The sequence below is a fragment of the Dendronephthya gigantea genome, unplaced genomic scaffold (assembly GCF_004324835.1).
Source record: "Dendronephthya gigantea isolate DGI-Jeju-01 unplaced genomic scaffold, DenGig_1.0 000203F, whole genome shotgun sequence".
Classification (NCBI taxonomy): domain Eukaryota; kingdom Metazoa; phylum Cnidaria; class Anthozoa; order Malacalcyonacea; family Nephtheidae; genus Dendronephthya; species Dendronephthya gigantea.
The window spans coordinates 299,045-325,290 of NW_021163213.1; the positions used below are offsets into that span (position 1 = coordinate 299,045).

The 26,246-nt window shown below is 35.6% G+C and overlaps 7 protein-coding genes and 1 long non-coding RNA gene across 11 annotated transcripts; 5 read left to right on the forward strand and 3 right to left on the reverse strand.

Annotated features, from left to right (window-relative positions):
- Nucleotides 1-14: 14 nt before the first annotated feature.
- Nucleotides 15-1,728, reverse strand: LOC114539498 (GPN-loop GTPase 1-like). The gene is made up of 5 exons (XM_028560139.1): nt 1,620-1,728; nt 1,151-1,389; nt 838-1,057; nt 491-734; nt 15-415 (listed from the first exon to the last, which is right to left on the reverse strand). Exons 1-5 carry the CDS (start codon nt 1,725-1,727, stop codon nt 132-134), a joined length of 1,095 nt encoding a protein of 364 aa, XP_028415940.1. The 5' UTR covers nt 1,728; the 3' UTR covers nt 15-131.
- Nucleotides 1,729-1,834: 106 nt separating this feature from the next.
- Nucleotides 1,835-5,193, forward strand: LOC114539459 (NADPH:adrenodoxin oxidoreductase, mitochondrial-like). Its single transcript, XM_028560089.1, has 15 exons — nt 1,835-2,148; nt 2,356-2,451; nt 2,586-2,708; nt 2,821-2,865; nt 2,935-3,003; nt 3,088-3,189; nt 3,357-3,446; nt 3,543-3,645; nt 3,738-3,789; nt 3,869-4,010; nt 4,216-4,278; nt 4,359-4,467; nt 4,684-4,791; nt 4,888-4,956; nt 5,043-5,193. The coding sequence occupies exons 1-15, from the start codon at nt 1,960-1,962 to the stop codon at nt 5,177-5,179; spliced, it is 1,497 nt and encodes a 498-aa protein (XP_028415890.1). The 5' UTR covers nt 1,835-1,959; the 3' UTR covers nt 5,180-5,193.
- A 331-nt stretch (nt 5,194-5,524) lies between these two features.
- Nucleotides 5,525-8,290, forward strand: LOC114539488 (NAD-dependent protein deacetylase sirtuin-7-like). The gene is made up of 10 exons (XM_028560127.1): nt 5,525-5,790; nt 5,863-5,967; nt 6,201-6,223; nt 6,363-6,410; nt 6,620-6,695; nt 6,806-6,904; nt 7,075-7,311; nt 7,428-7,508; nt 7,653-7,759; nt 7,884-8,290. The coding sequence occupies exons 1-10, from the start codon at nt 5,560-5,562 to the stop codon at nt 8,146-8,148; spliced, it is 1,272 nt and encodes a 423-aa protein (XP_028415928.1). The 5' UTR covers nt 5,525-5,559; the 3' UTR covers nt 8,149-8,290.
- Nucleotides 7,754-10,196, reverse strand: LOC114539489. 4 transcript variants are annotated; one of them, XM_028560131.1, is made up of 10 exons: nt 10,065-10,196; nt 9,517-9,917; nt 9,313-9,442; nt 9,193-9,235; nt 9,058-9,122; nt 8,898-8,971; nt 8,737-8,836; nt 8,584-8,626; nt 8,380-8,510; nt 7,754-7,857 (listed from the first exon to the last, which is right to left on the reverse strand). In XM_028560131.1, the coding sequence occupies exons 3-9, from the start codon at nt 9,381-9,383 to the stop codon at nt 8,391-8,393; spliced, it is 516 nt and encodes a 171-aa protein (XP_028415932.1). In that variant the 5' UTR covers nt 9,384-9,442; nt 9,517-9,917; nt 10,065-10,196; the 3' UTR covers nt 7,754-7,857; nt 8,380-8,390. The 4 variants fall into 4 exon arrangements, with proteins under 4 accessions (XP_028415932.1, XP_028415931.1, XP_028415930.1 ...); XM_028560130.1 differs by having other exon boundaries at nt 7,754-7,965; XM_028560129.1 differs by having other exon boundaries at nt 7,754-7,968.
- A 662-nt stretch (nt 10,197-10,858) lies between these two features.
- On the forward strand, nt 10,859-13,655 carry LOC114539436. Its single transcript, XR_003688884.1, has 3 exons — nt 10,859-10,945; nt 11,051-11,098; nt 13,568-13,655. It is a non-coding gene; the product is annotated as an uncharacterized LOC114539436 (long non-coding RNA).
- Nucleotides 13,656-16,901: 3,246 nt separating this feature from the next.
- LOC114539499 (U3 small nucleolar ribonucleoprotein protein MPP10-like) lies at nt 16,902-20,354 on the forward strand. Its single transcript, XM_028560141.1, has 8 exons — nt 16,902-17,612; nt 17,696-17,918; nt 18,008-18,149; nt 18,222-18,289; nt 18,629-18,763; nt 18,876-18,986; nt 19,058-19,310; nt 19,459-20,354. Exons 1-8 carry the CDS (start codon nt 16,903-16,905, stop codon nt 19,677-19,679), a joined length of 1,863 nt encoding a protein of 620 aa, XP_028415942.1. The 5' UTR covers nt 16,902; the 3' UTR covers nt 19,680-20,354.
- LOC114539462 lies at nt 20,285-22,639 on the forward strand. The gene is made up of 8 exons (XM_028560093.1): nt 20,285-20,354; nt 20,540-20,653; nt 20,834-20,915; nt 21,019-21,106; nt 21,219-21,246; nt 21,517-21,667; nt 21,748-21,886; nt 21,963-22,639. The coding sequence occupies exons 1-8, from the start codon at nt 20,285-20,287 to the stop codon at nt 22,029-22,031; spliced, it is 741 nt and encodes a 246-aa protein (XP_028415894.1). The 3' UTR covers nt 22,032-22,639.
- A 2,574-nt stretch (nt 22,640-25,213) lies between these two features.
- LOC114539487 (ribonuclease P protein subunit p21-like) lies at nt 25,214-26,023 on the reverse strand. Its single transcript, XM_028560126.1, has 4 exons — nt 25,801-26,023; nt 25,615-25,715; nt 25,451-25,533; nt 25,214-25,370 (listed from the first exon to the last, which is right to left on the reverse strand). The coding sequence occupies exons 1-4, from the start codon at nt 25,888-25,890 to the stop codon at nt 25,243-25,245; spliced, it is 402 nt and encodes a 133-aa protein (XP_028415927.1). The 5' UTR covers nt 25,891-26,023; the 3' UTR covers nt 25,214-25,242.
- Between the last annotated feature and the right edge of the window lie 223 nt (nt 26,024-26,246).

Below are 26,246 nucleotides of genomic sequence, written 5' to 3' on the forward strand. Positions count from 1 at the left end.
AATATATATTGTATATCTATATATATAGTTAGGAATGAAAATAAATATTAAATTATTTTGTAAGTCTAAATAAATGTTATATGATGATAATTCCAGTCAAAATGGAAAAAGATCTTAGATATGTGATAGAACTAAGTCTTTGAACTGGAGGATTTCTCATGTTCTCTAGAAAGGAAACGTTGGAATGATTTCTGTTCTTGTCTTTCATCTGCCACTTCTTCACCGTTATCATTCTCTCCCACCTCATCACCAGCCCCAAGAGAAATCTCTGGGTTTACACTGGGCTGTGGGTGGTGATCTACTGTATCCATGGAAACTGATTCACCATGCCCAAGATCCTTTTGTAGTTTTGCTAATTGATCAAGTCTAGACTTCTCTAATTCAGCCTCTTTCTTCCTTTTTAATTTTTCATATTCTGTGAAAGTCAAAGTTGTATATTAGTATATTTCACACAGAAAACACATTCTGGTTGTGCCAATGACTGACCTACCAGGTTTATAATCTGTTTCATATTCTAACACTGCCTTGTCAACTGCTTCAAAGAAATCGTCAATCCCCGCCCCAGTCATGGAGGATACGCCCACACTATGCAAGCCCTCGTAAAACTCATCCAAGACCAAACTCAGTGAACTTGACAAACTGGAAATATATGTTGTCTCTTGCGACAATGCTTCTTGAAATGATGAGAAGTCTGTCATCCATTTATTTGCAAAACTGTGGTCAACAATATCTGTCTAAAATTATAGAAACTATCAGGCAACAGAAGTTCTAACTGGGTTAGATACATTAGCACTACAACTGCAGAACAAGTGTAACATTCAGGTAAAATTGAATCACCTTATTTAGGACAACGATAAAGGGAAGTTTCGTTCTGTACATTATGCTACAAGCATAAAGCATGTTTGACATAAATGTGACTGGGTTCACACAGCGTGCTGTATCCATGACATATGCTACCACAGTTGGAAATGATGATGCTAAGGACTCTGTAATAATGGCTCCAGATGCCGACCATGTGAAGACCTCAATCTGACCAGGTGTATCAAATAACACATGCCTACAATGGAAACACAGAATTGAAGAAGAAAAGAAAAAATATGATGGTGATTGATTTAGATGCAAAACCAAAGAAAATCTGTATTCTTTATACTTGAATTCTGAAGCTCTTTTTGCAATAAATTCAATAACTTGACCAAATCTTGTTGCAAACATGTTGAGTGATGTCATAATCCCTCCGTTTGGACCCATACTGTATTGTTTCATAACTTCTTTATATTTTATTGTGTCTCGAATGTCGATGTTTGTTGGATATGGAACTTCATAAACAGCTGGATCAAGGTTGACAATGTAGGGTGGTGTTTTCTTGGCATGAAGATGAGCATTGATTCGCTACAAAATTAATTCAGATACGACTACTCATGGCGTTGTTTCATCACTAATTTGACAGACTTTCCATGCCATACAGGAAGGTCTTTAAATTGTCAGATTATAGATCATAAAGCTTCAAGTTTTCTGTTTTCATGAAGAGTTGGTTCAAATGTTGTAGAGAGAGCTCAAATCAGTCAAATGTCGACATCAAAACGCCCACATATACAAAGGTATAACATATATATACGAACCTGTACAAAGGTAGTCTTTCCCGACCCTGCCATGCCTAAAGTTATTATACAAACAGGTTTTAAACATTGTTTCTCTTCAGATTTCGAAATTCCCTCACTTTCCGCCATATTTGATGTCACTCCAGCGTGTATGATGAAGATGAAGAGATGACTTACAGGTCAGTATTTAATCCACTTCTTAATCCTAATTCAAACCATAATCCAAAGCTCCATCACTTCAACAATTCCTCTTTATATTATTTAACAGTTTTATCAAATATAATATTATTTAATGCAACTATTGTGGTAGAAATCTGCAAGTAAAGGCTCTCTAAGATCTGACTAAAACCTATGAATATCGATGGTTCAGTTTCAATACCAGCTTTTAAGACCACTCACAAGACATGGTGGTTTGTTTCGACGACACATTAATTATTCCAGAAGTGTTTGCCGGAAAAGATCATTCACAACAGACAGGAATGAGAGGCCTGCTGTCTGTATTGTTGGAAGTGGCCCTGCAGGATTTTACACTTCACAATATTTGTTAAAGGTAGTATATGTTGTAGGTATGGTATTAGGCAATCAGTCCTGGATTTCTTCTCCATAGATTGACTTTGGTCACCAGGGATGTACCATGGCAGACCTAAACTTTTTCTATCATGACTGGTTATATGAGGATGCAACTTGTGACTGACTCTCTAGGACAAATCCAATCTTAATCTAAATATGACTAGTTTTAATTTACCATCATTTTTAGTTGCACGAGAATCTATCTGTTGACATTTATGACAAATTGCCCGTACCATTTGGTCTGGTTAGATTTGGCGTTGCTCCTGATCACCCTGAGACAAAGGTTAGTTCTAGTTCCGCCAATCATGAACACATTTTCTAATTTTAGACACTTCATATTATCTTAATGTCAACCATCTTTGCAAGTAGAATTGACTTAATCACTATTCATCTGTATTTCATTTGTCACTTCACCAGAATTGTATCAATCAATTTACAACAACAGCAAAGAATGAGAGATGCAGATTTGTGGGCAATGTTCACATCGGGAAAGATGTGTCTTTAGGTGAATTAAAGGCTGCTTATGATGTTGTTATTTTGGTAATTCTAATCTAATTTAGTTATATCATTATAATTTTGTTTAATTTTGGACATCCAATGCCCCTCGCTGCTAGAATTTATCTTTGAAACTATAGCTTATATTTGTTTTAAGTGCTATGGTGCGGAAAACGACAGAAAACTTCAAGTTCCAGGCGAGGTATACAAACAGCTTTTCCAGATTTCTTCAATTTGCTAGTTGTTCCAAACATATTTTCTTCTCTGATAGGAACATCATGGTGTTTATTCAGCTAGACATTTTGTGGAATGGTATAATGGTTTACCAGCAAGTAGTGACGTAAGTCTTCATTAGATTTCCTCAATTTTTCTATTCTCAAAGAGAAATAATTAAGGGCACTTATCATTTCTTTGTTTTCTCAAGTTAAAGCCAGATCTTAGTTCTGAGACTGCTGTCATAATTGGTCAAGGAAATGTGGCTTTAGATGTTGCAAGGATTTTATTAAAACCAGTTGAAATGTTGGAGGTAATTCAGTAGTCTTCAAAGTTAGACACTCAGTAGAAAGAATTATAGATCTATGATTGGTATGACTGGCCTGCATTCAAACCCACTTTGCCAAATTTAACTAATATTTTTTACTGTTGTTCCCAAACCAAATTCATCTACAGCAGTTCGATCTATTTTTGCTGTAGAAAACGGATATATGTGAGCACGCTTTGGACCTGATCCGAAAAAGCAAAGTGAAGCGAGTTTACGTCGTTGGCAGAAGAGGTCCTTTACAGGTTCGTCGTAATATCATTTTACAATCGACTGTTTTATTTTCGCTTCACTAAAGGAAATGATCACTTTCCATTCACTGGAAAATGTCCGTCTTTCAGATATCTTTCACAATCAAAGAACTGCGTGAAATGACAAAATTACCTGGATGTCGCTCCGTTTTCTCTCCGGAAGATTTTCAACCCATACGAGAAATGATTTCAGGTAAATCGTTTGAGAGTTTTCTTTTTACCCAGTTTTTCGATCTTACTCTCAAATGACTATTAGAAAACCAAGTTTTACGTCTTTTCCGATAGAAATCCCGCGCCAGAAAAAGAGGTTGTTTGAGCTTCTCTGCAACACAGCATTGTAAGTTTGAGATGTTGTTTTTAGATCAGATAACTTTGCACGATTTTCCTAAAAGGATTTTATTTTGTTTTCGTATCAGAAATACCTCTCAACCTGACGATACAATGTCGGAGACTACAAAAGAGTTTAAATTGCTGTTCCGTCGAAGTCCTGTTGAGATTATGAGTAGTGATTCTGGAAGAGTTTCGGGGATTAAATTCGAAATAAATAATTTAAAAGAGGTATTGCATTCCTAAAGTAGACAACGGGATTTTTACGTTCAGTTCAGACACAAACCACGATAGCTTATTGTAGAATACTACCTACACTAGACCACCACGTTTGAGATATCTTTCTCAGGTAGTTCAGACACAAACCATGACAGCTTATTGTAGAATACTACCTACACTAGATCACGACGTTTGAGATTTTTTATGTTCTTCATAGATGCCAGATGGAACAGTGAAAGCCAATGGCAGTGGAAAGATAGAAACTTTGAACTGTGGTCTGGTAAGCGACTGTTTTTAAACTCAATGGGATCATGAGAAGCACAGCTTGAATCCATCTCAATTCTTCATTTTTTTCTACAGATATTCCGAAGTATTGGTTACCGAAGTGTCGTTATTGACGACGAAATACCATTTGATGGTGGAGTGGTATCTTGTGAATCGAATGATGGTCATGTCTCTGGATTACCAGGTTCGTGAATGGTCGCTTTTAACAGAGCTATTGCAAGCCTTTCACTCCGTTCAATTCTTCATGAAAATGAGGTATTGTTAAACATGTTGGAACGATGACATTGTCTTATTTGGATTAGCCATTTAACAGTGTTTGTAAAAGATAACGTTGGTTTATAAACCCATCGTAATTCAATCAATTCAACTAAACAAAGCTTCTTGCTATTATTTTGTTCAGGTGTTTACTGCTGTGGTTGGGTAAGGACTGGCCCCACCGGAGTTATCCTGAGTACATTAAACGAAGGCAGAGCAACAGCTAAGATTGTCGTCAGCGATTTGAAACAAGGTAGCGAGCTTTTGTGACTGAATCAAGTCTTGGAAATCATGTAATTGAATTGTTCCCAACGATGTAGTTGTTTCAATACTTCTCTGAATATCACAGGGAAGTTTCCAAGAATCACTGAGAAAGATAAAGGTTTCTTTGCTGTAAATCACCTCTTGGAATCCCGAGGTATTTTGGATTCGTTGTGTTTAAATAGTTGTGCTAAGAAAATACCAGTTGCCTAACCATTCAGCTCTAACTCTTGTGTATTTCAGGGATAAAACCAGTATCGTTTAAACAATGGGAACGTATCGATAAACACGAACAAGAGCTTGGTTTGCAGACAGGAAAACCGCGAGAAAAGATTGTGGAGAACAGAACTCTTTTGAATTTAGCGCATGAAGTCGATTAAATAATTTCTCCTAACAATCAGCGTCAAAATTTGCCCCATAAATGGAAAATTAAATATTTAAATACAACAAATTTAGAATTAAAAAAATAATTCAAAATCCGATCAAAAGGAACGCTCTCTTGAGTTACAAATTCTCTACTCTCACTTAAATAGCCTCACATTGATCTCAGCCAATCATAACATAGTATTTCAGCCAATAACATCACAGTATTCCTACCAGACTGTTTTTAACCAATAGTAACGCAGTATGCTTACCTAATAGCAGCACACTATTCTCAGCCAATGGTGTTTCAGCTTTTCCCATGGATTAAGCATGAGAGGCGATCAGATTAGGATCAGCGATTAGGATTGCGTAATTACTGATGTGATGTGTTTACAAGATGGCGACCAGTCGAGAAGGTTTGACAAGAAAGTGTACTGTCAAACGTGGAAGTTCTCTAGTAAATGACGAGCTTCAGGCAAGGTTGAAACAAATAAAATCAATCTTACAAAAAGGAACTGATGAATGCAGCCAAGAAGAGCTGAATATCTTGCGAGAGTCGCCTGAAATGGTGCAAGAAATTGAACGAAGAGCGATCAAACAGGCGAATGCCAAAGCCCGTAAAATTGAGGTTGATTTTTAGCATTTCCTAATTATTTCGAGAAAGGATTTGTTAATAATACTATATATTTTTCTTCTTAAGGTCTGCGATTCTCCAGAAGAACTTGTTGCAAAGGCAACGCAGCTGGCAAATGCCATCAAGGAAGCGAATTTTGTAGTTGTTTACACTGGTGCTGGTGTCAGTACGGTAAAATAAATATTTTAAAACATTTTATAAATACTTCTTTAAAGTATTCCCGGTTTAAAACAGTCTTGTTTTATAATATATCACTGTTAATTTTTCATAATGCTAGTTGAAATAAGTGATATTCAATACTCTCCAATATATTGGTTTGAAAAAATGAAAGTAATTGAACCTACACGAATATTGAAAAGTATGTACGCTTCTTAATATTTCACTATTATTATTTATCGTTTTAGGCAGCTTCTATTCCAGATTATCGGTAAGAATATTTCACCTTTAAAAATAAAAATATATTTATAAATTAAAGATAGAAGAATTCTATAGGTTAAAATGGAAAAAATTAAAACAATTAGTTAATTAAAACTATAAAATTACAGCTGTGTTTAATTTTCTTACAGGGGTCCAAATGGAATTTGGACAAAACTTTCAAAGGGAGAGTCAATAAAGTAAGGAAGCATTGCTGTATTTTAAAAGTATTTAAACTTGAATTTATTTACAACAAAGAATAAAGACATGTTTTTAATAAATTATGAGTGTCTGGTACCAACCATTAGCTCAAATTGTCTTTAATTTATGAAACCTTTATTTCAAAAAAATCAATATTATTAAGCTATTAATGTATGCTTTGTTCTGCTATATTTTCCATTTTATTTAGAAACTGCACCAATCTTTCTGATGCAGAGCCAACCTTAACGCACATGAGCATTTTGAAACTTTATCAGGAACGACATGTATGTCAGGAGGACTCATGAATATGTCTTCATTTTTACTACCAGTCAATTGCTTGTGCCTTGAAAAATTTAACTCTATAGTGTCTATATATAATTTTCTTATTTCTAAGGTGAAACATGTTGTATCACAGAACTGTGATGGCCTCCACCTTCGTAGTGGCTTGCCAAGTGAAGCGCTGTCTGAAGTTCATGGCAATATGTATATTGAGGTTAGTTTAGGCTTTCGATATAGATCATTGTTGCATGCTGAGAAGCCCTCAATACACCAAGGATGATATATCAGGCTCTTCTTCATCCAAGAACCTGAAGTATATCTATGTCTTATAAAAACTGTGTAATCTGTTTTGTAAATATAACTAACAATAATTTATTTCTCCAGGTGTGTACCGAGTGTGAACCAGAGAGAGCTTATGTTCGAACGTTCGATGTGACAGAAAAAACAGCATTACGTCGCCACAACACTGGTCGAATGTGTCATATTTGTGGAGGAAAACTACGAGACACAATTGTACATTTTGGTGAGAAAGGATGTTTGGAGTGGCCACTGAATTGGCAGGGTGCCATTGATGCAGGAAAAGCAACTGATTGTATTGTTTGTCTTGGTTCAAGTCTCAAAGTAAATAAATTAACCCAATCTGTATAAGAATTAGATAAAATATCTTTATTCACACTTTACATTCTATCATTTCTTTAATAGACTTCGATATATACATAAAAATATTATAATTTAAGGTTTTAAAGAGGTATAATTCTCTCTGGGGGATGACAAGAACAAAGGCAAGAAGACCACAGCTATACATTGTTAATTTACAGGTACAAAAATTACTATTGGTTCATAATTTCATGGTAGCAAATGTAGCAAACAGTTTACCCCTAATCAAAGTACAAATAGGGTTTATTTAGTGCATTTCCTCATATACTAGTTGTTCAAATTTCAAAATTTTATTTTTCCACTAGTGGACTCCAAAAGATACATCTGCAACTTTGAAAATTAATGGTCGCTGTGATGATATCATGCAATTGGTCATGGCAAAGCTTGGCCTGGATATTCCAGGTTATAAAAGGTGAATAATGTCAATTGGGCTCCATTAACTGCTCTGTCTTTCTCCATTATCAGCTCAAGACCCTCTTTCTTGCCAAATGTTTTGCCATTGAGGCTTTTCTGAAATGGGACAATTGCTTTTTCAGGAAACATGACCCATTATTTCGCCTGAGCACACCATTACGGGAACATGAACTTTGCACGAAAACAACAAAGAATTTTGAGGTTCTTCTAGAAAGCAGGGCAAATGAGCATTTAAATGGTGAGACAAACCCTTGTTCGATACAAGATGTGAAACATTTGGAACAAGATGCAGTAGAGTGGGACAATAGGGAACATTTAGGTGCAGGATGGTATGGCAAGGGTTATGCCAAGTTAAAGAAACCACGTAAAAGACGAAAGCTTAAATAGTCTGAAGTATGTTGGAAATAATCAGTGCTGCAATGATGTCTTTTAATATGTATATAAACAACTATTTATAATTGTGTTATTGAAGAGAATTATGCAATCTTGCATTTGACCTTTCTCACATTAAAACCTTCATTCCAATTACATTTGATATTGTGGAATAACTTAACTCAAATCACTATGTACTCAAGTGTGTGTTGTTTAGTTATGTTGATTGGAAAAAGAGTTGTATACCTGGCTTTGGTTTATTTACTTTGGACAAGTTCTTTTTCCAGTCTTGCTAATTCCCTTACACATGCATCCCGCTTTTCCTTTATTGCAGCAATTGTTTTGTCATGATGTGCCAGAAATTCAAATAAGTCACCCTAGGTGTGAGACATTGCAGGTTAGATATGAAGCCATCATACAAGAGCTAAGATGTCCATGAAAATTACTGACATGAAAAATTTCAGGTGCCATTTCCTCTGGTATGTTTACATTGCTAGAGAAAAAAAGGAATTGCATTTGAGGTCATAGTCTGGTGGCAATCATTCAAGAACTGATCAAGGAATATTAAAGAATGGCACAGTATAAGAGGATAATATCACATACAAGGTATAGTCCCGTAATGTTGTGACTACCATCTCTTTAAGGGTTGTAATTTCATGTTGATAAAGGTTGACAATGGAAGAACTGTTTGGATTACCATACCCTGAAACATAGAAATACATAAATGGCTATTCCTCCTACATTATTTTCACACATTGCATTACCTTGGAGCAGTTGCTCAAGCTCTTCAATTTCTTGCATTATAATCTCACTTGTTTCTAATCTTTTCATGTTTTCTCTAAAAGACAGCAAGCCACAATCTGTGTCAATGAAGTTGATCTTGGGGAGCTTATTAATCAGATGAACTTCTTTGTTGTTCTATACCTGGACTCAAGTTTACCCTGTTGCTTCTGGCCATGTTGACACTGAAAGGATTGATCTTCGTTTTCCTTCAAGAATGATAGCACTGTGTTAAGGTTTGTGGAACTAATGGCCAAACCAATATATTTTGGTACTTACCAGGTAGTTATAATTGGTGGAGAATTTTTGGTGGAACATATGCCTAAAAAGATTTTCCCAGTGTCAATTTCTGCCATCAAACCATAACTAGGTAGTCTACTGCAAATAATACTGCATCACCTTAATTTCCTGAACTGATCTTTCCAACAAGGTGTCTGTAGGGCTCTGTGGAGGTGGCAGACAATTGACATCAGCTGCAAATCCACTTGGTAACATTACAAAACAGTTTTCATTTGCAGGAATACCAGTCCTATATTGAAATATTCACAAGAAAGCTGGTAATATCTTGCCCTATTAGATATACCTTGCAACCATATTGCATACCATGATTCAAGATTCTCGTCAGTCATCCAGGGTTCCATTGAATCAATACCTCTTGGCAACCTATTGGTAAAAAAAACTGTCTAGCTATCTCAAACTGTTCTTCCTAAAGGGGTCCAGTATTAATCCTAGATTTTCCTGCCTGGGTTTTGTGTCATTGATTCCATGATCTTCTTTGTCAACATTCCTTATCAAGGGTCTCTTGCCATAAATGATCTCTTTTCGAGCCTGACTTAATGATTTATCCTGACTGAAAGGTCGCCAAACTGGATTGACCAGCTGGTTTTCAGACTTGTTCGGCTTTAGTTTCTTGGTCCGATGTGATGATGACTTTGGTACGCTTTGAGGCCGACTGGTGTTGTAGGTTGCCCTCTGAGCAGTGGTGGGAGGTCGCTTAACCAGCACTACATAGAGAATTGGTAGATTAAGCCACAATTAACTGAGCATGAACTCAGATCCTCAGATTTACTCTTACAAGATAATTTCTTCCCTAGATGATGGATGTGTTTATTTATGTCATGCCTTAAGAAATAGCCTAAAATGCATCATACCTTTGGACTCAAACAGGCCTTTGGCTAATCTTAGCGCATCTTTCATTTGGTCGTTTGTAAACGCTGTATTAGATCGTGTTGTCATGGATTTCGCTTTTCAACAAATCATCAAAGTCTTGCTGTTTACGAAGGATTTTTATGAAAATAATCGATCTTTTGTGGCTATGAAATAAAGGTACAACCCAACATTGCCATGGCATGCGAAAAATAGAGAAGAAAGTCCAGTATATCGAGTAAATTCAGCAAAAATTCGGAGGCCAAGGCATATAAACAATACTTTTGGCCATAATTTTCTATTGTTTACACCACGCGTGTTGCGTGTTTCACCCTTTCTGGTCGCACGCGCGCTTACACAGGCCTGAAACTAGGAACTGCGGCTTGACCAATCACAAGCAACCGTGTGTAGAGGTCATATCACGTGTCACTTTCTTAAATCTGAGGCTTGAGGACTGGGGATGATTTGGCCAGTGAGCAAGTCCTCCAGGAATTTTTATATAGCTCAGTGGTAGGGGCCAGTCATAGGGGCAGTGAGGCTATTTCAGATCCGTCTGAGCACCTATTTTTGCGAGATTTATCAAGCATTTGCTCATATTTTTTCCGTTTTAGGTTGCAAAAACTATAAAACCGTGAAATAAAGATATGAGATTATTCCACTCAAAAACATTTTATAGTCCAGCAAAGAATTGAATTCACTGGTCCATAATAAATACAGGTCAGTGGTCTATTGCATTGTGGGCAAAGAATGACGTGTGACCAAATTGGCCAATCACAAGTCGCAGTTTCAGACATGAGACAGTTTTTGACAGATTGAGTGATTGACAGTCAGTTTTCAAGACCATGTGGACGATGCGGTGGCAAGGAAATTCGCTCCTCGTTGCAAGGTGTGTATATCTCTGAATACTCTGCATAAAAAGATCGAAGATGTTATTCAAACAATGTTTTAAATATTTGCATAGTTATTAAACACTTTTTTGTTTTCTTTTTAGGCCGAAATCCGTCGACGAAAGCTGGATTCAATGGTCGTGAATTGTAAAGTATGTATTAATTGTGTTTTTTTCTGTTAGTTATTGAACTAAAACGTTTATTAGCCAAGCTAGAATAAGCTAGAATGGTTCTGCCTTTAGTATTCGTAACAATTAGTTAAATGATTAAGTCAATAAGTGTCAATTATTAAGTGCTGAAAATTAAGTTCAATTTTTCAACGTATTTAAGTGCGTTTCGCTTGCACGTGTCTTCACACTATGATTGGTAGGCGCCACCGTTTAGAGGCATATTGTTTTGATTTTTTAAATTTCCTTTGTTGTAAGCAAAGCTAGAATAGCTTCAGCATAGTATTCGTAGCGATTTCTACTAATTTGCAGAAGAATTAGGTCCAAATTTTCAGCATTTCTAGCGAGTTTTCATCCGTGCGTGTTTGCGACGCCGGTGTCCTTTCCAACTCGTAGTCGCCGCCGCTTAACTTTTAGAGGAAATTGTTTAGTTTTTGAAGCTTTCTTATATTGTAAGCAAAGATAAAGTAGTTCTGCTGTAGTATTCGTATCAATTTACAGAATAATTACGTCCAAATTTTCAGCGTTTCTAGTTTCTATGTGCGATTTTTATACGACGCTGTTGTTCTTTTTTAAACTGTTGTAGACTTGTAGTCGCCGCCGTTTAATTTTTAGATCATATTGTTTAGTTTTTCAAGCTTTCTTATATTGTAAGCAAAGATAAAGTTGTTCTGCCTGAGTATTCGTATCAATTTACAGAAGAATTAGGTCCAAATTTTCAGCTTTTCTAACGAGTTTCCATGCATGTGCGTGTTTGCGACGCCGGTGTCCTTTTCAACTGTTGTATTCGCCGCCGCTTAACTTTTAGAGCATGTTTAGTTTTTGAAGCTTTGTTATATTGTAAGCAAAGTAGAGTAGTTCTGCTGTAGTATTCGTATCAATTTACAGAAGAATAAGGTCAAAATTTTCAGCGTTTCTAGTGAATTTTCATGTGCGTGTTTGCGACGCCGGTGTTCTTTTTCAGTTAAACTGTTGAGTGTTGTAGTCGCCGCCGTTTAATTTTTAGAACATATTGTTTAGTTTTTCAAGCTTTCTTATATTGTAAGCAAAGATAAAGTAGTTCTGCCTGAGTATTCGTATCAATTTACAGAAGAATAAGGTCAAAATTTTCAGCGTTTCTAGCGAATTTTCATGATATTTGATATGTGCGTGTTTTTTCGACGCTGGTGTTCCTTTTTCAACTGTTGTAGACTTGTAGTCGCCACCGTTTAACTTTTAGAGCATATTCTTTAGTTTTTCAAGCTTTCTTATATTGTAAGTAAAGATAAAGTAGTTCTGCCTCAGTATTCGTATCAATTTGAAGAAGAATTAGGTCCACTGAAATTTTCAGCGTTTCTAGCGAATTTCCATGTGCGTGTTTTTGCGACGCCGGTGTTCTTTTACACTGTCAGTGTAGACTTTTAGTCGCCGCCGTTTAACTTTTAGAGCATATAATTGCTTAGTTTTTCACGCTTTCTTATATTGTAAGCAAAGATAAAGTAGTTCTGCCTAAGTATTCGTATCAATTTGCAGAAGAATCAAGTATTTTTTGGTGTATTGGGGCCGCCATGCGGGGCTTCTTACTGTTTATAGATCTCGCCGCTCGCCGTCTTTTTTCAAATCGAGGTCTTTGAGCTCGAGGCATTTATAGCTATACGATAGATAATAGATGTTTTCAACTGATACCACTGCAATAAGGAATTGATATATTATGTTTATACTGATGAATAAATGTGTTTGATTTTGTGCATTCGTAATCATTGTGCTCTTTGATCCCGTAAAAATGTGAGTTCGCATGTGCTTTGTGCCATTTGCATGCCGGTGTTCAGTAAAGGCAAATTAGATTAAGAATATTTAACTAAAATTTACTTGGTGTGTTAAAAAGGTGAAAAATAGGCGTTTAAAAGCCCCAAATGACATGCGCCTAATCAAAAAGGGGCTTATTTAACAAGGCTAAAAGTTAATAATCAACAAGTGTGTATTTTTCAAGTTCATTGTCAGTATTTGCAAATCGTAGTGAAGTCTGTATTTCAATAATTTAAGTGTTTTCCACGAGGCAAATTAATTCCCGTGAACAGATAAAAAGTAGGAAACCATTCTACTTTTTCGCGACAAATTTTTTCGCAAATCAATCACATCACCGGATTTCAGATCTAACCTGACATCACTCTTCATGCCTGGACATGCCTCGATGATTTTTACTGTGTTTCCACAACGTACCATTGAAATGTCCTGGTATATTATATTATATATGTCCTGTAATTTGAGTGGTATACCAAATCTATTTTCTGATTTGAAACGAATACAATAAACCAACATAGAAACACTATTGTAGTATTCCTACTTGAAACTGGGAGTATTTATTAGAACACCCTAAATAATCCTGTATAAACATATACTACCATCAGAAGTATGGATTGATAGGCATGTAGATATTGTGCTTATACTTATCGCTCTTTCGTTTATTCATTTTAGTTGTGATGGAGAAATGTTACCATTTTGCATGCAAATACAAAATCTAAATTTAAATTCAAACCACACATTTTATGAAATCAAATCAAACCACACATTTTATGATATTCCCAATTTCCCAGACATTTGAGGCTCCTCTGTTTTTAATTTTCAATTTTTGGATTGCATGCAGTTCAGATCCCAACCCTTGGTTATATCTTGCATGTTTTGTCAGGAGTAATGAGTAAGTATAAGTGATCAGGGGCCCGGGTCATTTATACTTTCTGTATGCTCGACTGACCTAGTCTGGCATAGGCAAATATTGCTCTTGGAGCACAAAAAACAAATGCATGTTGAAATGATCTTAAGATATAATGGTCGAGTGTTAAATGTCTATCCCATTTTCGAATGAATGCATGTGTTTAATAAATCTCTCCAAATTTGCATGTAATTTAGAAAATGCATGAAAATTTTGTATTCGCATGTACAATGAGCGTCGTGGTGAAGATGATGTTGGTGGAGCTCATGCAGGTAACATACCATAGGTGATTTTGTTTCATATCATTTCAGATGTTAAGAAATGTATCATTTCAGATGATGATGGACCACTTGATGCAGATGATGATGGACCACCCGATGACAGATGATGATGGACCACCCGATGACAGATGACGATGGACCACCCGATGAAAGATGATGATGGACCACCCGATGACAGATGCCGATGGACTGCCCGATGACAGATGATGATGGACTGAAGACAGGTTTGATGGGTAGTATTATTCAGTTTTCTTGCATTCTATCCTGGGTGTCTGTGCATGCTTGTTTTCCTGGTGGTCTGCACTGAATGTGTTAGACATTAAGTGAAATTCTGATTTCATACTTTGACAATGATAATAAGTCAAAATTTCGGATTGCATGCAGAGCAAATTAATGTATACAGCATGTTTGATTCTTTGAAAATGCATGTTCCTGTTTTATCACTTAATGTGTAATGCAATTGGTGAAATGCATGATATTACTAAATTAAGTAGCCAGTAGTGTGTCTAAAAATGATGAAGCATGAACTCAACTTGAAGAATGGAATTCGTACAAAGGTAACTGTGAACAAGAACCAGGTATGCATATATGATTGTATGAGTTTGTTTGCACCTAAGGCATTGGCATCAAAAATTTGCAACAAAATATTGAGGTAATGCATGCCATAACATTGATTTCTGTGAGTGCATGTGCAAATAAAAATATAGTTGCCAAAATAATAGCATGATCAATTATAGGTTGTTGATATATTTTAACAGGTATCAGATCCAAAATTAGCTGTGAAATATTTCGGCTGTGCATGCCACAATTTAACATGAAATACATTGCTCTTAAATTAGGGTAATTGACTTTCTAAGTGCATGTGACGTTAAAAATGATTGCCTGAGTAATAGCATGATTATAGACGACCGTATTCTTCCATGTATAAGATCAAGAAATAGGTGTAAAAATATTTTGTTTATGCATGCAACATAAAATACATTGCTCTAATTAGGGTAGGTGCATGTGATGGTAAAAATATTTGCATATATAGCATGATTATAGGTCGTATTCATACATGTATAAGATCAAAAATTAGCTGAAAAATATTTTGTTATGCATGCCACAACATAAATTACTTTGCTCTAATTAGGGAAATTGGCCTTAAGGGCTTGCAAAACCAGTTGAATAAGTTATAAATGTAGTATATTATTATAATTATTTTTTATTTTTTTTTTTATTTATCAAGTAAAAATATTTGCCAAATAGTTAGCAAGTTTAGTTAAATATTACCGGCCGGTATAGACAGCAGATTAGTTTAGTTTTGATAGGATAGTGAATAGTAATAGTTTAGTTTAGCTATGTTCTATTATAAGGATTTTTTTACTTCGAATCTATAGGAGTGTACCTTGAAAGCTGTGACTTTAATAAATTTCTATTTATCAATTTTTATTTTCGAAGCTTGTGGGAAAGCATGAAAATAGCATAGGTTGATATTTTGATGGTTAGAATAAATTCGAATCTTGAATAGAATAAAGTTTATTAATTAAGGATGAACGTTAATTAGAGTAAATTTGTGCATGGAGTAATTATCTATTATTAATTATTATTATATATTATTATGTTGAAATATCACCGTAATTCTTCTAAATTGGGACTCTGGACTTCAAGAAATTTGTTCTCGTTTTTGAAAGGAGTTGTCTTTAGTGTTTTTTTGATTACTTGTATACGAAATATTGCTTGAAAAATAAGCGACGTAATAGAGAGTAATTTGACTTCGCCTACAATTGTTCTGATCTCTATGTAGTATTTTGATTTCCAAGTTTAATTATGTTGAGTCTTTTTTGCAACTGATCTCTAAATACCAGCTATATTTGACTAGTGTCTAGTGAGTGGGCTATACGCGCTCGATTTTTTTTGGCCCTGATCTCAATATGATCACTGGATGACACGCTGTTATTTCCGCATCTGATCTCTATGTAGTAATATAGACCTGAACACGCTATTGCAACTGATCTCAATAGATTAATTAATAGGAATATCACTTTAGGTTTTATAACGATGGATTTGATGATGATATATGAATAAGCCAAGGACTTGCAAAACCAGTTTGAATAGATGAATGCAATTTCACTTTGGCCAGGTTTCAGTATAACGATGGGTCATATTACCAAAATCCCCATTACCTATAGGTAAATTTTTTATGCCATTGCCTTAGGCATGTTTGTTTTAAATAAATCTAAGCGCATGTTTCAGACCACCAGGATCATTTGACGAACCCTTAAAAATTGTGTGGCAATTTTTAAAGATTGGTCAGATGAAAAACATTGATAATGTATAAATGTAATGCCGTTAAAAATAGTCCACATGGTTGCCAGATTATCTCCAAAAATTGGTAAAATACAAGAACAAAAATAACTGGCAAACCTGCCCCAATTAATTATTGCGGAATTTCCAACTAAAAATACCAAAATGTCGGACCAGACCAGTTAACTTGAGATCCGGATTTCATGTTGTGGTCACGAGGGTTTTTCTCCGGGAACTCCGGTTTCCCTCCATTTCATGTTTGGCAAAAAACAGTGTCCATGTCTGGGGCCAAACAAAGATCTATAGTGAATTATATTTTTTCTTTAAAAAGTGCTTTTATGTTTGGCCTCTGGGTTAAAATCCCAGAACACTGCCTTATTGTGTTAAAATTCAGGGGCAACTGTTCTCTGTCTCACAGTTGCAAGGGGGGGGGCAAAAAATGCATCCACTTCTATTCAGTTCAGTTCACTGCAGTGAGCTATCCAGGATATATTATATAGCTCAGTGGTTCACTGGACCTTCCGGAATCCAATATGGCCGCCAACGTGAAAATCCAAGATTTAGCTTCCAGTGATGAACTAACCTCCCTTGGTAAGTCCCTGACGAATATTGAAGATAATCTCGAGCGTTTTATAACTTATGATAAGAAACATAGTGCTGTGATATTGTCTGTTTTACGGGAACTCTTCAATTACAACAAGATAGACGAGGTGATTTGTGGACGAAAGATAGAGACTTGTCCTTTCGAAAGTTTACAACTGGATCCAATGAACTTCGACGATGAGGTGATATGGCAACAAATTCAACTTCAGAATAAATCTTTGATACAAGAAATAAAGACTGGATTCAAACGTCTTCTTAAGAAGGAGATTTATTTGCATTTAAATGATGAAGAATGTAGTAGGAGTAAGGAAAGTGACGTGATCACGTTGGATAAAAATGAAATTCCTGCTGATTTGGCTGAGTCAAGTTCTTGTGGAAATAATCATGCTGATAGCCTGCTGGAGGAAAATACTGATGAAGAGATGGCAAAAAGTATTGAAAAAAGATCGAAACCCAAGAAAACCAGTTTCAAAGGTTCCATTGTGGATGATCAGTTCTTTAAGTTGGCCGAAATGGAGAGGTTTCTTGAAAGCAAGCATGCCAGAGATGACGCTTCTTCAGATGGGAGTGATGATGATGAAAATATTGATTATTTCACGGATTTAAATAAAGGGGATGGCACATCAAATTTTGTTGAAAAGTAAGTACATGGTATATTAAACTTATGCAACTTTCAGATGTCCCTTGTCTAAAACAGAATGTAATGTTTTCTTTTTTGTCTAGAAATGTTTCTCAAAGTGTGATGTATTCCGATTATTTTGACATTCCTGATGATCTGACTGAAGAAAAGATAGGTAATGATCAGAAGAGTGATGAAAGTGTGGATGATGATTTTCAAGATAAGGATAGTAGTGACTATGAAGAGACAGAAGAAATTTCCAGTGCTTTAGTTCTACCTGATGATGATATTGGTACCAAATCAACATTGGAAAAACAACAAGAAAGGGTAAGATATTTCACTGCTTGTATGTTGTGAGTCAGCCCAATCATGACAGCCTCTAGATGACTAGAAATTATTCATGTTTTTCCCAAAAGGTGAAGAAACAAATTACAGCATTAGAGGATAGCAATGTTGCTGCAAAGTCGTGGCAACTCACAGGAGAGATATCAGCTTCTGCTCGACCCTCAAACAGCCTTTTAGAGGAAGTCTTGCAGTTTGATCATACAACTGCTGGTGGTAAGATTGCTTCTTTCTGTCTCTAACACCAGTAGATGCAAGAGATAAATAATATTTTCCTTTTATTTGTAGCTCCTGTAATCACTGAGGAGACAAGTAAAACGCTTGAAGAAATTATTATACAGAGAATTAAAGATGGTGTAAGTAGTGTTTACTGTTTTATAATTCACTGGGATCTCTTGATCTTTCCAGCATCTCTTGATCTCTCCAGGATCTCCTTAATCTCTTTAGGATCTCTTAATCTCTCCAGGATCTCTTAATCTCTCCAGAATCTCTTAATCTCTCCAGGATCTCTTAATCTCTCCAGGATCTCTTATTCTCTCCAGGATCTCTTAGTCTCTCCAGGATCTCTTAATCTTTCCCGGATCTCCTGATCTCTCCAGGATCTCTGGATTTCCTCCAGTACAATTTAATGTATTCTGTATTTAACATCTCAAACATTTGATGAAAGGAGCATTACTGTACATCTGTTATCTTAGGCTTGGGATGATGTTGAGAGGAAACAAAAGCCAGTGAAAGAACCTTATGAATATAAAAAACCTCAGCCTCTTAATCAAGAAAAAAGTAAAATGAGTCTCAGTGAAATCTATGAAAAAGAATATCTTCAACAACAGGTAGTTCATGAAGGTGTAATAATGCATTTTATGCCAGTTCACTCCCACTGATGAGAAAAGATCTAGGCTTTCGTTTTTAAAATTTCAATCATGTGTTTATTTGATTTTTGAGAATCCTGAAGTAGAACAAGAGAATGAAGAACATCAAGAAATTGAGAAATTAATGAAGTCTCTCTTTTCAAAATTGGATGCCTTAACTAACTTCCATTTTACTCCTAAACCGGTTAGTATGCTTACGATTTTTGTGTTTAAATTGAGATGTGTTTTGATATTTGATGTTTCATCTTAATTCAGCTCAAATCTGAAGTGAATATCGTCTCAAACGTGCCATCAATAAGTATCGAAGAATGTACGCCAGTGAACGTGAGTGAAACTGCTTTGCTGGCTCCTGAGGAAATCTTTGATAAACAGAAAACTGAAGTGAAATCTCAGGGAGAGATGACGAAGCAGGATCGAAATCGTGAACGGCGGGGGAAAAAGCGGAAACAACGCTTTGCAGCGAAAGAAAAAGCAAAACTTCAAAAAGTTATTGAGAAAACTAATCCAGGTAAAAACTCATTCTTTGCATAGATTAGGTTCTATTACCCTTTTCACTTGGTCGCTTTGAGATAAAAGATGACTCTTATCTGGTAATAAGGAAATAATGAATATTTACTTATCATCTTTTTCAAAGACTTTCGTATGCATCTTTCTAGGTCTTGGGAATAAATACGGCAAGGCGAAAGCTCTGGAGTCTCTGAAGAAGGACAAATCAAGCACGATTGTCGACGAGAAGAAACGAGACTCTTCTCTGACATCATCCTCCGGTTTCTTTACTCAACTACAGGACAGCGTCAAAGAAGAGATTCATAAAAAGACCCAAAATGGAAAGAAAAAGAAGAAGAATGAGACAACGTCTGCTCATTGCAGGCTTTGAAATGAGTGTGAAAGTTGTTATTGTGAGGTCTAGTACCTCGTTTAACACTAGATCAGACTCGCTTGACAGGACATCGTACTTTGCAGTTGGAAAATGAAATAAATGGTGCTTGACATTACGATGATAATCCGATCAAATAAAACGAAAACCTCAGCGTTTGAGATTTGGTGAGGCGAATATAACTTATGGTATAGTTCGAGAAAGCTTTTTAGCTGAAAGTGAACAAATATAAGAGGATCTTGTTTGATGGATTTTAGTGATGACGTTTCAGACATGAATGGTTAACGTCATGCACGAATACATCAGAAAATTTACCTCTCCACTGCTCATCACCACTGACTATAAACCGTTGCAGGCTCATATTCACAACAGTTGGATTCCGTTTGAGTGGCACCCCCCTGAGCGATAGCATTGTGTTTAATGTTAATACCACGCTGATCTCGTTAATACTTATTCAAAAACTATAATAATTTTCTATTAGCCATATTTATAGTCTCTTAAGTACAAATATAGAATCCAAAGTCTGAACCAAGATATACGCGAGTGTGTTATCTTATCTGTGTCTAGTTTTAAAATGTGTTTTAAAGACTAGCTTTTGGTTCGTAATGGTTAGTTCTCTTGTGTTCATTTTGTCTGGTCTATGTATTTTTACTGGATTGTATACCTTCACTGCTGGTGAGTTTGATTTATTTGTACAGTGATATAGTCACTACATTGACTAATCACTAGATATTTTTCCTTTCTAAAGCAACATGCAGATGTATTTATAACGTTGACGGGGACATAAACGCTTGTTTTTAATGTGGATTCGTTTTCTGACTGTACGTTGTTTGATCAAATGAAACTTTTTACTCTTCCAGCATGTTCCATTACGAATGAATGCAGCAGCACAACGAAAATCTGTGCAACGACAGGTTCTTGTGAGTGTAAGAGTGGTTTTAGTCGCAGTAAGAACGGAACGTGTGTTATTAAAGGTTCGTATCAAATCAATCTGATAATCTACAATCGATATCTATTTGTAAATAATCGAAACTTTTGATTATATAATTAATTTTGGTAATTGATGCTGAATCATTAATTCACCATTCATTTATTCACAATTTGTTTCAGGGGACGAAGCAAGCTCAAATCTCTGTACACAATCCTTGTTGTAGTACTCTCAACTCTCATTATTCTGTTGCTTCTGTCACTTTGTCTTTTTTGTCCTTCTTATCGCAAGAAAGTCAAATGTCTTTTGTAAGTTTCGTTTAAAGATTATGTCATAGTTTAACCTACTGTCTATAGTCTGTCCAGTCAGAACTGTTCGCAGGAAATATAAACTGATTTAATCTTATTCCAGTTGCATTCAACGCGATGATGAGGGAGAGGAACGTCTTCAAATGACAAGCCTTAAACACAAGCCAAGTATAAGACAAATTTTGGGAGAGGTGCGTTTGTAACTTTGTACGAGCTCTTGCCTGTGAGGAGTTTCAACGTTTTTAGCAAAGACCCTTGTGAACCCAAAGATAATTATTGAATCACGACTCTATTCTTTTTTAGTACGATCAACTTTCACATAACCGGCCAGGTTTGTTGTCTACTCTTTTTGTTAAGTGTTGGATAGTTGATTTAGATCAGGTTTTCTTTTGTAACGCTGTTGCGGGAAAGATGAGCCATACTTGACTAGTATAGAGAAGCCCTTCCATATAGTTAAGAAACTCTAGAAAGCTTTCGAGGGATTCGATAACCGATGCTGTGCGCAAAGAAAATAACAAGCATTTGATTCTATTGTGTTTACGAAACTGAAACTTGTTCATCCAACCAGGTGTGTATTTGAACACGTTCTCTTTTTTCCTAGCAGCTGACAACACCTGGACTGACGAAGATTTTAAGAAATTAGTTCAAAGTTTGCGAGAAGATGCACCAGTGTTTTTAAAGATGATTAATGAAGTGAAGAAAAAATTGAATATGTTGGAAGATAAGACTACAAATCAAGGCGTACAATACAAGTAAGTGTAGTGATAACTTAGTGTGCATGATGTTTCTTCATAGTTCCTGAGTATATTGAAGATGGTTTTTTGCAACCTAGAGCTTTAATACGTGATCTGTCTCGAGTTCTTCGTCTGCTCAACACCAAACCAATGAGGCTACAAATGCCAGTGGATGGAGTACCATTATTGCTTTGGGCTGAAAATGCTCTGAAACGATTTGAGAAATCAGATTTGCAAGTATGTATATTAGGAAATGTTGAAACCTTTTATAACGGGAATTATTTAATTAAAACTATTTCTTGCTTGTCTTAAGAATCCGAAGATAACGAATGAAATTGGGGAAACATCTGCAGAGATGCGATTGAAAGACGCAGTTTTGTAAACGAAGAATTTCCAAATCAGGTTTGAAGAAGGCTCTGAAGTTAAGTCGCAGTTCAGTGAAAATACTCAGCCTTTGACAGTATTTATGATCAAAATTTGCTATGTTTAGTTTAGTTTATAATGACTCGGCTATAAATGGACTAGAGTTGCACAGAATTAAACGCCTCCTTAATCAGGAACAGTTGTCTCAAACCACGCTTACAAACCGGGTATTTGCCGGGGATAGTTTTGCTAAAATTTTACACATTGATATGCCCGGCGGATGTACGTTAATGATATCTGAAAAGCATGCAAGCGACTTACGTCATAAAGGCATCATCAGACTTGTTATTAAGTTGAAGCGTGGTTGAAGTAAATAAAGTAACAGCAATATCCCAAAAGGAAAAGGAAAAAAACAACATAAGCAATTACGTCATTTGACGTCACTACTTATTAATCCGGGTGCTTTTAATAACTGATTTCCCGGTATTCAAGAGAGAATAATTATGATATAATAATCGGAAAGCGTTTTTCCCTCAAAGCAGCTGATAATCAATACGAGTTCTGAAGCTTGTTCTTAATTATTAATGTAACTTTTGACATTGATTAAATAACGTTAGAAATGAAGAAAAAATATAGGTTTCCGTTTTGCAAACATAAAAAATTCTTTGCTTGCTTTTAGTGTTAAATCATGCATGCATCTTGTCGTTTTCTCACCAGCTATTCAATTATTTTATTTCAAAACCATTCCCAAGAATTAAGCGACTCGCGAATTCAGTGAAGCTTTATTCAAGAAGCAATGTTTCGACTCTGGCAAGATTTGGTATATTGCAGTGTATGTTTATAAGACCACTTAATTATTTTCTTTCGTTAAACCCTAGTCATTGCTAAGCCCTGCACTTCAGAACTCTTTTTGCTCGATGCCTTAAGATTCTATTTCTCCAGAAGAAAATGATTGAATTGATGGAAGACGCGGCCATGGCAAAGGTGGTCGCCCAAACTGATGCCATTGCGAAGACTAGATCGTCAGCCTTGGGTTTGAAGAAGCTTGTCATAGCGTATGGAGTGAAACAGATGATCGTGCAGGTCACGACGATTCCACAAGATTTTGCCAGTTTGAGATCTTGGGTGCTGCTTGCTCTCAAATGCCTTTGTGAACGATAGAGCTGTGTCGTCTTGCGTGAATTTCGGTATATTGAGATATACATAGACACTGATAGAATAACCATAATGATGATGACAATGGTTCTTGTGTATCTCATCACAGTGTCTATGAATAACCTTGAGAAGATAAGTAATAATGCTGATGCCCATAGAAGGCTCACCATTCCAAACAGCTTAGGTTTCGTCATGTGATTACGATGAAAAAATGGATGAGCGATGCACAAATAGCGCTCTAAGTTCAGCACAAATAATGTTGAGAAGGAAAAAGCCGATAAACTCCCGGCAGTGAGCTCGAATAGAATATCGACAGTACATTCATCATCTTTTACTAAAGTTTTCACCGCCAATGCAACAACGCTAGGAGTTCCCAACACTCCTATTGTCAGGTCATTAAAGGACAGCAATGCTATTAGAAAATAGGACTTTCTCTGTTTCAATTCTTTTGATTTAAAATAGGCTAAAATTGTGATTGTATTTAAACAAATATTTGAAATGGTTAGCAGAATGTTAACAACACAAATAACGATAAGATTTGTGAGATATAACTTGGAGGTAGAGCTAACCAGTCGTTTGAATTCCGTGTCATGCCAAGTGCAAGATTTCCATCCCATCGTGTTGTCCATGAACCTCGGTTTATATTATCTTATAAGATGCTTTTACAGTGTTGTCGTTACGTACACATATGATATGTCGGATCATAGTTTTCGAGCATTTATTCAGGCGTGTGTGCTTAATGTTACTGTATTAATGAAATATTTATGAATTATCTTTGTTTTGAAATCATTTTAATTTAAAGCATGCGTAAGCCAGCCGGTTATTAAACTAGTTTTCTTGTTTTATCAGGTACAATAATATGGCAAACAGTTCACTTCGTTATATTGCCAGAAATATATCACTTTGTCCGGAGTAAAATAGGAAATTTTTGTGTATTTGGTTTAAAAACCAAATTGTTTTCAGAGGTAGTTCAGAGTCGCGACTGACTACAGCGGATCTTGTTGTAATGTGGTTCTAGTATACCCTTTACCATCTGGTTACCATATCTGTCACCAGCCCTGCTGTCACCATACTCTACTGTAAGCAACTGTAAGCTATGTATAATTTTGTATTACATGACGTTTAACCATATTCTTGCGTAAAATAATAACAAAGTTTTTTTTGTGGTCGGAAATGACATTTTCTTGATAAAGTATCATTAAAAGTCGTTCATTTTGCCCAAGACAAATGGTTTTATTCTGAGAGGACATACGAAGGATCGTCAATATATTTGAAGCTTTTGATTTAAGGAAATAATGAGTTTCTGTGGCTGGTCAGGGGGAGAGAAATATAAAAATCATTTTGCTGATGGTTGGTATAACTTTCGTTCAATAATATGGATATTGTATATCAAAGTTTAGTTATTAAATAACTTGAGAATATAAGAAAGTAATATAAGTAAGTAATATCACTGTATTGCCGTTCATGCTGTGTTTTTCTAATTTTCAGGTATTTATGTATGTTCAAAATGTGGACATGAATTATTCAGCAGTGAGAAGAAATATTCTCATTCAAGTCCTTGGCCTGCATTTTCAGACACCATTCACAGCAATAGTGTTGTTAAACACAAAGAAGGTTATAATGCGTATAAGATAAAATGTGGAAATTGTAAAAATGGTCTTGGACATGAGTTTTTGAATGATGGTCCATCACCAGGCAAGTCAAGATTCTGAATATTCTCTTCCGCTCTGAGCTTCACGAAGAAAACAACATGAAATGGAACCAGGGTGGAAGAAGTGAAGAGATAAATTAAGAATGAAAATAATCATGTGTGTAAAAAACTAGTTTGTCTTATGAAGCATTGCAATCAAACTTTGTTATATAAAAGAGTTGAAATGCTGAAGTTAAGATGGCAGACTTGGTTTTGAACTAATACAATATAATTTTGGCATTTATTTTTTATAATGTGGTAACTATTTTGAAGGGTAATAAATAAAGTAAATAGTATATAATTATATATTTAAGGACTGACAACTTCATTTAGGGAGCATATTGTCCAAAGAATGAGGTGATTTTTTTCAACAAAGTTTCTATTTTTATTTTGCTTCCTGTGTGTTTTCATTCTCTTGTTGCTCACACCACAGTTGATAATTCTTACGAGTATTGAATCGTTTTAACGTCCCGCAGTCCAAGCATGTTACAACCACATGTTTTTCTCTTTTCCCTAAGTTTAAAATAGAATACACCATAGGTAAATAACAACATAAATAAGGCACATTGCTGTTTAGTGTTGCATTTTAATACCTCTAACTCTGACCGTCGATGTTACACCAGGAATAAGAACTGAGTGACAATATTTGCAGACTGTTCTCTTAATGGATGGGTCTCTATTCAAGAAATGAAGTGATTGTCATTTTTTAAAAAACATCTGAAGTCCAGAATGTAAAGTTAGCTGTGCGTGAACCTACATCTTACAAAGCAATTTTTGTCCAATATTTTTCATAGTGAAGATATAAAATCTTGAAAGCTCTACATTTTGTGGATTCTCCATTAAAACTGTTTGGGAAGCCTAAACGAATATACAATTATACAGTTATGCTGTGCTATGATTGGTCAATCTCTTACTGTAGATTTTGTCACAATTAATTCTTTACCTGATACAAAAAGTTCATTCTTGTGTAAGCTTCTTTATTTGCCAGGGATTTTTCTTCCCTTCGTTCCTTCATTTTCCTTTTATTACCCATTGCAATATTTAATTCCAGAGAGTTATCTTTCAACCTTTCAACCTTCAGATGCAATATTTGCAACAAAACACATTTTATTCCTTCCTAAATAAAGTTTCTGCTACTTCCGCATGCTTATTGCGGGCACAAATGGCCGTCCTTTCGAAATAGTTACGAAATTGACAAGAAATTAAGTTTGAAAACCATCAATTTTGTGTTATTTTCTCACAATTCAAAAGAATGAACGCTAAGACGACAACGTTATGTTAAAGACACAATGCCGTTTGGCATTCCTACGAAGTTATGTGCCATGGAAGTGCTTAAAAACACCGTTTTCCAAGAATACAAAAACGTGTTCCTGTTACCGTCCTCAGACG

Coding starts and splice junctions, on each gene's coding strand:
- LOC114539498 (XM_028560139.1), bottom strand. CDS start 1,727: ATGGCGGAAAGTGAGGGAATTTCGAAATCTGAAGAGAAACAATGTTTA. Junction 1,058..1,150: donor AAAAGAGCTTCAGAATTCAA/GTATAAAGAATA, acceptor TTTCCATTGTAG/GCATGTGTTATTTGATACAC. Junction 735..837: donor TTATCGTTGTCCTAAATAAG/GTGATTCAATTT, acceptor CTATAATTTTAG/ACAGATATTGTTGACCACAG.
- LOC114539459 (XM_028560089.1), top strand. CDS start 1,960: ATGGTTCAGTTTCAATACCAGCTTTTAAGACCACTCACAAGACATGGT. Junction 2,149..2,355: donor CTTCACAATATTTGTTAAAG/GTAGTATATGTT, acceptor CATCATTTTTAG/TTGCACGAGAATCTATCTGT. Junction 3,190..3,356: donor AACCAGTTGAAATGTTGGAG/GTAATTCAGTAG, acceptor TTTTTGCTGTAG/AAAACGGATATATGTGAGCA.
- LOC114539488 (XM_028560127.1), top strand. CDS start 5,560: ATGGCGACCAGTCGAGAAGGTTTGACAAGAAAGTGTACTGTCAAACGT. Junction 5,968..6,200: donor CTGGTGCTGGTGTCAGTACG/GTAAAATAAATA, acceptor TTATCGTTTTAG/GCAGCTTCTATTCCAGATTA. Junction 6,411..6,619: donor TCAAAGGGAGAGTCAATAAA/GTAAGGAAGCAT, acceptor CATTTTATTTAG/AAACTGCACCAATCTTTCTG.
- LOC114539489 (XM_028560128.1), bottom strand. CDS start 10,149: ATGACAACACGATCTAATACAGCGTTTACAAACGACCAAATGAAAGAT. Junction 9,577..9,655: donor ATCAATGACACAAAACCCAG/GCAGGAAAATCT, acceptor TTTTACCAATAG/GTTGCCAAGAGGTATTGATT. Junction 9,236..9,312: donor GATCAGTTCAGGAAATTAAG/GTGATGCAGTAT, acceptor AAATCTTTTTAG/GCATATGTTCCACCAAAAAT.
- LOC114539499 (XM_028560141.1), top strand. CDS start 16,903: ATGGCCGCCAACGTGAAAATCCAAGATTTAGCTTCCAGTGATGAACTA. Junction 17,613..17,695: donor ACATCAAATTTTGTTGAAAA/GTAAGTACATGG, acceptor TTTTTTGTCTAG/AAATGTTTCTCAAAGTGTGA. Junction 19,311..19,458: donor TATTGAGAAAACTAATCCAG/GTAAAAACTCAT, acceptor GCATCTTTCTAG/GTCTTGGGAATAAATACGGC.
- LOC114539462 (XM_028560093.1), top strand. CDS start 20,285: ATGGTTAGTTCTCTTGTGTTCATTTTGTCTGGTCTATGTATTTTTACT. Junction 21,668..21,747: donor AATCAAGGCGTACAATACAA/GTAAGTGTAGTG, acceptor TTTGCAACCTAG/AGCTTTAATACGTGATCTGT. Junction 21,887..21,962: donor TTGAGAAATCAGATTTGCAA/GTATGTATATTA, acceptor GCTTGTCTTAAG/AATCCGAAGATAACGAATGA.
- LOC114539487 (XM_028560126.1), bottom strand. CDS start 25,890: ATGGGTAATAAAAGGAAAATGAAGGAACGAAGGGAAGAAAAATCCCTG. Junction 25,716..25,800: donor GAATGAACTTTTTGTATCAG/GTAAAGAATTAA, acceptor ATATTCGTTTAG/GCTTCCCAAACAGTTTTAAT. Junction 25,534..25,614: donor CAAAAATTGCTTTGTAAGAT/GTAGGTTCACGC, acceptor TTTCTTGAATAG/AGACCCATCCATTAAGAGAA.